This window comes from Drosophila suzukii, chromosome 3 (assembly GCF_043229965.1).
Source record: "Drosophila suzukii chromosome 3, CBGP_Dsuzu_IsoJpt1.0, whole genome shotgun sequence".
In the NCBI taxonomy this organism is placed as follows: Eukaryota; Metazoa; Arthropoda; class Insecta; order Diptera; family Drosophilidae; genus Drosophila; species Drosophila suzukii.
In genome coordinates this window covers 45,435,152-45,443,920 of record NC_092082.1, presented here as the reverse complement: position 1 = coordinate 45,443,920, position 8,769 = coordinate 45,435,152, and the positions used below count along the sequence as shown (strand labels likewise).

General features: G+C 49.0%; 1 protein-coding gene across 1 annotated transcript; it reads left to right on the top strand.

The window, feature by feature from the left end:
• Nucleotides 1-2,736: 2,736 nt before the first annotated feature.
• On the top strand, nt 2,737-5,617 carry LOC139353064 (uncharacterized). Its single transcript, XM_070996265.1, has 2 exons — nt 2,737-4,738; nt 4,798-5,617. Exon 1 carries the CDS (start codon nt 3,210-3,212, stop codon nt 4,581-4,583), a length of 1,374 nt encoding a protein of 457 aa, XP_070852366.1. The 5' UTR covers nt 2,737-3,209; the 3' UTR covers nt 4,584-4,738; nt 4,798-5,617.
• Nucleotides 5,618-8,769: the final 3,152 nt, after the last annotated feature.

Below are 8,769 nucleotides of genomic sequence, written 5' to 3'. Positions count from 1 at the left end.
TTCGGTGCTTCCGCCGGTCCTGGATGACTCTACGACCTCTCGCCTTGATGACTCGGTGCTCCCGTCCTGTAGCTCCCTGAAGATACTCGCAGCTCCCTGAAGATCCTCGCCGCTCCCTGAAGATCCTCGCAGCTCCCTGAAGATGCTCGCTCGCGGTTCGCTTCTCACGCGTGACTTGGTGACTGCTGGTAACGACTCGGACTCGCGAGGGGTATCGGCCGTACGGGCTTAGGGAAGCGTCACCGTTCTCAGACTAGGGTGAACAGAAGCTGCGCTCTCCAGGATCGCTCCTTTCGACACACCGCCGCCTGTCCCTTGCTCTGTCCCGGATGGTCCCACTGGGGTTTCTGCTCAGCCCGCGCGGACAGTCAAGGCGGTAACGCCAGGAAGCTGCCTCGCGCCTTACTTCGCTTCCACGCCTAGTGTAAACGAACGTTCCACCCTAGCCTCACCCTTTTGCTTTTTGTCCGGGACGTTCCCGTGTGGCTTGTGGTACTCGGGGTTCGGGCACGCCGCTCCGGGACCTCGCAAGTCGAATCCGTAGGGCTCTCCTGGATAATTCCACTCGAGACCGTACCGATCGACCGCTCTCCCTTCTGGCTTGTTATATTCGTGGTTCGGGCACGCCGCTCCGGGACCTCGCAAGTCGAATCCGTAGGGCTCTCCTGGACAATTCCACTCGAGACCTTACTGATCGACCGCTCTCCCTTCTGGCTTGTTATACTCTTTCCAGGCGTAACGCCAGGACTTTGTGGACAGGATTACTCGACCGCCTTGACCTAGCCGTGTGATGCCCTCTGGATCTCAGCTACCTGCGTCTCAATTCGGAGATTCCTGGTATCCCAATCCCGAACGTCTCGACGTAGCAATCTCGCTCCTTGTAGGCTCCCACGGCGCTGCTTCTCTGGCGACTCGACTTGCTGCTGCTCCCTTGTAGGTTATCTGGTTGTTTGATTGTTCACTTTGGTATCTGAGTGATCTTGACGGTTTGACTCCTTGTGATCGACTGATCCAGCTGCCAGCGCTCTGCGGCCTTATATAGGGCCTCCAAGCACCGTTATTCCCCTTTTGCGCACGGCCCGCTGGATCTCTCCACTTTGGGTCCAAAGTCCGTGCCTCCTGGATGACCCACTTGTCCTTTATGTACCGCTTCCAATGGATGTTCCGCCCACTGCTGCCGTTCCGCTGATTCCCGTGCCGCTTGTGGCACACCTGTGTGCCGCTCCACTGCCGAGATGTGGCACTTCCTCTCCCGGTCCAAAGTTCACGGGAGAGTCCAAAGTCCAGAGGAGTTCCGTTATCCCCTTCTGCATACGGCACTCTTGCTCTGCCCGCGAAGTCTCCATTCTCTCTCGATCTCCATCCTTGGTCTCCAATCTCTCTCGCTCTCCTTCATTGGTCTCCAACTCTCTCGCTCTCCATCCTTGGTCTCCAATCTCTCTCGCTCTCCTTCATTGGTCTCCAAACTCTCTCGCTCTCCTTCGTTGGTCTCCAAACTCTCTCGATCTCCCCGCCGCGCCGTTACTACGCGAATTCGCCGCGTATCTGGTAAGCGGCCGGCCATCTGCTGCTGCTTCTATTTGTGGGGAGTTATTCAACTCCTCACACTGCATTAATATATGTATCTTTAAGGGTAGTAAAAAATATGACCGTTTTTATGTCATTGATTTTAGTTTTGCGAAGGTTTACTAAAATGGGCCTTCATTCCATCTTTAAAAGCCCATAACTTGGCCAAATGAACTCGGTTTTCGATATGGCATACCTTTATAAGCTTGTGGAATGATTATGTTGTTATCTGCACTAAAATATATAATTTAAAAGGTAGTAAAATATGTGACCGTTTTTATCTCATTGATTTTAATTTTGCGAAGGTTTACAGAATTGGGCCTCCTTTCTATCTTTAAAAGCCCATAACTTGGTCAAACGAGCTCGGATTTCGATATGGCATGCCTTTATGGGCTTTTGGAATGATAGTGTTGCTATCTGCATTAATATTTAAAACTTTAAGGGTAGTAAAAAATATGACCGTTTTTATGTCTTTGATTTTAGTTGCGAAGGTTTACTGAAATGGGCCTTCTTTCCATCTTTAAAAGCCCATAACTTGGTCAAATGAACTCGGATTTCGATATGGCACACCTTTATGGGCTTGTGGAATAATTATGTTGTTATCTGCATTAATATATATATTTTTAAAGGTAGTAAAAAATATAACCGTTTTTATGTCATTGATTTTAATTTTGCGGAGGTTTACAGAAATGGGCCTCCTTTCTATCTTTAAAAGCCCATAACTTGGTCAAATGAGCTCGGATTTCGATATGGCATGCCTTTATGGGCTTGTGGAATGATAATGTTGCCATCTGCATTAATATATGTTACTTTAAGGGTAGTAAAAAATATGACCGTTTTAATATCATTGATTTTAATTTTGCGAAGGTTTCCAGAAATGGGCCTCCTTTCCATCTTTAAAAGCCCATAACTTGTTCAAGTGAACTCGAATTTCGATATGGCACACCTTTATGGGCTTGTGGAATGATAATGTTGTTATCTACATTAATATATATATTTTTAAAGGTAGTAATAAATATGAAAATGGGCCTTCATTCCATCTTTAAAAGCCCATAACTTGGTCAAATGAACTCGGTTTTCGATATGGCATACCTTTATGGGCTTGTGGAATGATTATGTTGTTATCTGCACTAATTTGGCCAAAGAGCTAGTGAGATGGCTCTGAGGGCGCCGAGCTGAAGGCTACCGAACGGGTCGCAGGTTGCGGATAGCGAGCGCCCTGGTTCTCCAGGGTAGCTACGAATAAGCGTGGAAGTTGGACACGGCCCGGCCACCGCCAAGCTCCCAACACGAAGCGCAAATAAGTAGCCCCGGACAGTCAGCGGGTATCTGCGCCGTAGCAGTACCGACGTCGCGCTTGTGCTGCCGCCTCCGACAAATAGCTCACACACACCCCCTTCCCACACTCTTTGAACCTTCCTCTTTCCCACCCACACAACTCATCTCACCCCGGGCTGGACTAAGGTGTCACTCGTACCGTGCCGAGAGTCAATCTGGCTGGGAGCCCGAGTCATCAAATAACTCAGTCTCAAACGGTGAGCTCAGGCAAGTGGCGACCGCCTGTTCTAAGTCAGCCTTACCCGGGTACGGCGGATCTCTGCCCGGGTGGACCTGTCCTTTCTCCGCAGCTCGTGGGATTTAACATGGAGAACTTAACAATTAATAAACAAAAAGACTGCACAAGACGAGAGCCCGACACTCTTATAAAGTCGGAAGTCGTAACCAACGACGAAAGTAAGAGCAAGATCACGGCTCTGACTACCCCAGTCCACGTGACGTCGACCCCTGCCAAGGCCAGCGAACAACGCAGCCGGCTAAGCCCAACTCGCCATAGTGACAAGCCCAAGCCTCCCACCAGCGTAGGTGTGGCTAACCAGCCACTCCAACCTGAGGGGAGCGCCAAAGCCGGTCTCATGGTGAGTACCAGGGCAAAGGAGTTTAAGAGGGTACCACCTAACCAGGCAGGACCTCTTGAAAGAAAGAAGGCTACTAGGATCCTCAAACGGCTGGCCACCAATCCGATACGTGAGGATCAGACTTCGAAATTGGATTACCAGAAAATCCAAGAGGACATAGCCTGGGCGAAGGCAGTTATCCCAGATTTCGACATCGCTATGACTACCAGCAACAAGCGAGAGAGGTCGATGGAGTCAGCTCAACCAGCGAGCAAGAAGGCCAAAGTAACCAACCGCGGCACATGGTCGAGATCCTTTGCGGAGGTGGTAAAGGATCGGAAGATCATTGGAGTCATCGACCAGAGCGATGAAGGCGGAAGGATCCCAAGAAACCATTGGGGTCTGGTTAGACGGGCCCTTGCGACAGTGGCCTTGAAAGTGCTGGACGAAAACCCAGGACCGCCACCCGATTGCACAGATGCAGGGTGGTACCAGGGCAACGTAAAGTTGATCGCCTGCGAAGACGAGAGATCGGCAGCACTCTACAAGGCTGCAATTGACAAAGTCGGCGAGGTCTACCCCGGGGCCAAGCTGGCAGTTTGTGAGGCTGCGGACATCCCGTCTCGACCGAGAGCGAGGGTGTGGCTGCCGTCGGAACCATCGGAACCAGAGGCTATACTCAGCCTGCTGACCAGGTTCAACCCAAAACTGCCAACAGACGGTTGGAAGGTGGTCAAGGTGGAGAAAACCGAGCGAGTCACCATGAGCGTGGTTATCCTCCTAAACCAGGCCTGCTTGGAACCCCTCGCAGCCCAGCAGCACAGAGTGAACTACGGGTTCGACAAGGTGCAGCTTCGTATTTACGACACCGATAAAACAGCGGCAGACAACCTGGCTGCCTGTGCGTCGTACGAACCCCCGAGCGACGACGAACCAGATCACGAGGAGGCCACCCTCACCGGCTACGTGTCAACCGACTCGGAGCTGACGGAGAGCCTGAAACAGCTGTGCACCCAGGACACAACCCGACCAGGGCGCTCTGTCCTCCAGGACATAGCGGAGGAAGCGGAGGGTACCCAGCCCGACCCCAGTCCCAAAGATGGTGCAGTTTCTGCAAATTAATCTGCACCACAGCAAGGCAGCATCCGCTGCCCTCCTCACCCGCCTGGCAACAGGCAACATAGACGTAGTCCTCATTCAAGAGCCATGGATTGTTGGTAACAACATCTGTGGCCTATCAACCCCCCTATACAAGCTATTTTACACCAAGGACAAGGGTAAAACCAGAACCTGCATTCTTACAAAAACACACTTTAACACATTTCTTATTCCACAGTTTAGCGAAGGCGACCTTACCACGGTCAGACTGGAGCTAAACGAACACACCCATCACACCATAGCATCATTCTATCTGGCTCACGACCACGAAGGGCCACTACCAAACACCACTACACAAGAACTCATACGCACTCACTCATCTAAGGAACTCATCCTGGGTGGGGACGCTAACTCACACCACACACAATGGGGAAGTACAAACACCAACGAAAGGGGTGAGTTACTCTACGACTATCTCCTTCAATCAAATCTATTCATCTGCAACAAAGGTAATGACCCAACTTTCATCACTAGAAATAGGAGGGAAGTACTAGACATTACTCTAATATCTGATCCCTTACTTAACCAGCTAGACGCGTGGAAGGTGGGGATCGAACACTCATTCTCGGACCACCGATACATAGAATTTACAATAAGTCTAGAACATCCTCCCGCCGAGAACATAACTAATCTAAGATTAACCAACTGGGGATACTATAAAAATCTCCTCAACAGGAACCTACCTGCTCCTCCGACACACATACGCAACCGTCAAGAATTAGATAGCCTAGTTAACACTTTTACTGATATCTGCGGTGAGGCCTTAAAAAGGGCTTGCCCAAGTAGAACAGTCAAAACAAAGCACAAACCCCCATGGTGGAACCCAACCCTAGCGAACCTTAAAAGAGAGTGTAGAACTTACTTCAATAAAGCTAAATACAACAATAGCGAATCCTCCTGGAATCTATATCATTCAAAACTAAGCCTATACAAAAAGGAAATAAGAATATCAAAACGAAGAGCCTGGGCTAACTTCTGCAGTAGCATAGAATCTACTGCGGAGGCATCCAGACTCAGAAGAATTCTATCTAAAGCTCCAGCTACCATTGGCTATCTTAAAACCAATGCTGATGGCTGGACGGAAAACAGTCAGGAAACCCTTGAACTACTGTTAGACACACACTTCCCTAACAATACCCAGGTAGTGGAGGACCTCCACATAGAGGTGAATCTAGACGACCAGAGTATTGCCAACATTTCAAACCCTGACCGCATTCAGTGGGCTGTTAACTCTTTTAAGCCCTTCAAATCACCTGGCCCAGATGGGTTCTTCCCGGCCCAGCTACAACGGACATTAGATATGTCCCTTCCCTGGCTGACAGCCATCTTCCACGGCTGCCTTGCTCTAAACCATATTCCAACAAGGTGGCTGGACGTCAAGGTAATCTTTATACCGAAAGCCGGCAAGCCCTCCCACACTAACCCAAAGGACTTCCGCCCGATCAGTCTCTCTTCCTTCTTGTTGAAGACCCTGGAAAGGCTAATTGACACCCATATCAGACTAACCATCGACCATAGCCTACTCTCTGACGCACAGCATGCGTACCGTAAGGGTAGATCAACCGATACAGCCCTCCACTCTCTAGTGTACAGTATAGAACGAGGCTTCCACAATAAGGAATACTCTCTTGCAGCGTTTCTAGACATAGAAGGCGCCTTCAACAACGTCACCCCAACGGCGATCACTGGTGCTCTGACTGAACTGGGCATTGAGCGGCCCATAGTGGGACTCATACACACCATGCTAACCAGCAGGGTAGTGCACTCCACTATGGGATCGGCCCTCTCGACCAGGAATGTCAGTAGAGGAACCCCACAAGGGGGCGTACTCTCACCTCTTCTATGGGTTTTGGTGGTCAACAAACTGCTATCACTTCTAGAAGAGGCGGGCACAAAAGTGGTAGCCTACGCGGATGACGTGGTTATCCTACTGCAGGGCAAGTTCCCGCAAACCCTTTGTAATCTAATGGAGACAGCCCTATCCACCCTTTCCAGGTGGACGGCTGGCTGTGGACTGGGAGTTAACCCGGAAAAGACCGAACTAGTTCTCTTTACAAGGAAGTACAAGGTACCAATTCTAGTTCCCCCAAAACTACACCAAACGCGCCTAACCCTTAGCAACCAAGCAAAGTACCTAGGTGTCATTCTTGACAAAAAGCTCCTCTGGACTGATAACATCCTAGATCGCACACGCAAAGCGGCCATAGCCCTCTTCGCTTGTAAAAAAGCCATAGGGAGGAAGTGGGGTTTCTCCCCCATGATAGTTCACTGGCTATATACTGCAATAGTCAGGCCCATTCTCCTCTACGGAAACATCGTTTGGTGGCCTTCTCTAGATAAGAACTGCAACCTCCGGATCCTTCACAAGATCCAAAGGAGCGCAGAGCTCTGCATCAGTGGGGCGCTGCGCACTACCGCCACCGAGGCACTAAACACAATTCTCGATCTCCAACCCCTGGACCTACTTGCCAAAAGCTGGGCATCTGCAACAGCGCTGAGACTCCGTGAAGCAGCGGCTTGGACAACGGGCTCCACGGGTCACTCCATTATCCTATCAAAACATTCACCCCTACCACGTTATACAGACTACGTCCCACCCATAGTCAACTTCGAAAGAAGATACAAAATTCATATACCCACCCGTTCAGACTGGGACAACCTCCCACATCAATTCGTAAACGCCGTCAACATATACACTGACGGCTCCAAGTTTAACTCCCAAACAGGTGGGGGAGTCTTCTCCCCCGAACTAGACATAAAAGTCTCATTCCGCCTACCAGACCACTGTAGTGTTTTCCAAGCGGAAGTGATGGCAATTCAGGAAGCCACTACCCACCTGAACACGTCTGTACATAAAGACAGTGATATCTTCATATTCTCGGATAGTCAAGCTGCCCTCAGGGCCCTCGACTCCTACACAACGAGCTCAAAAACAATCTCTGAATGCCGCAAATCTCTTAACGAGATGGCCACTCATCTGAGAATCAGCCTCATCTGGGTGCCTGGGCACCGCAACATTGAGGGCAACTGCATAGCAGACGAGCTGGCAAGACAGGGGACAACCGCCGATATCCTTCGTGATAAGGACACGGTAGGGATGCCCATGGCTACCTGCAAGCTCCTTCTCAGGCAGAGATTGTATACTCTTTCCAACAACCGTTGGAACTCAATCTCAATATGCCGCAATTCTAGACTCACATGGCCAAACTATAACACGAAAAGAACAAAAACTCTCCTACAATGTAGTAGGGAGGACATCTCCACTCTCCTAAATGCCCTCACGGGCCACTGTCTCATAGGGACTCATGCGACAAGGCTGGGTCTAAGTAACCACGACTTCTGCCGCAGCTGCAAAGAGATAGACGAAGAGGAGAGCATCGAACACCTCCTATGCTTCTGCCCAGCGCATAACCTAAAGCGCTTTCAAACCCTAGGTAGCTACACACTTCCGAACCTTGCGGCCATTCAGGACGTAAGCATTCAAAAACTACTATGTTTCTTAAGAAGAACAGAATACTTCGCGAAGGCAGTAAACCCATGAGCTAGGGAAACGGATCTTTCAGGGATCATGTGGTATCACAAGGGGCCCATTGTGGCCTAAGTGAGGCGACTAATATTTAGTCTCCAACCACTCCTACCTAACCTAACCTAACCTATCTGCACTAAAATATATAATTTAAAAGGTAGTAAAAAATATGACCGTTTTTATGTCATTGATTTTAATTTTGCGAAGGTTTACAGAAATGGGTCTTCTTTCCATCTTTAAAAGCCCATAACTTGGTCAAATGAACTCGGATTTCGATATGGCATACATTTATGGGCTTGTGGAATGATTATGTTGTTATCTGCATTAAAATATATAAGTTTAAAGGGTGTAAAAAATGTGACCGTTTTTATGTCAATGATTTTAATTTTGCGAAGTTTACAGAAATGGGCTTTCTTTCCATCTTGAAAGGCCCATAACTTGTTCAAATGAACTCGAATTTCAATATGGCACACCTTTATGGGCTTGTGGAATGATTATGTTGTTATCTACAATAATATATATATTTCTAAAGGTAGTTATAAAAATGAAAATGGCCCTTTTTTCCATCTTAAAAAGCCCATAACTTGGTCAAATGAACTAGGATTTCGATATGGCATAGCTTTA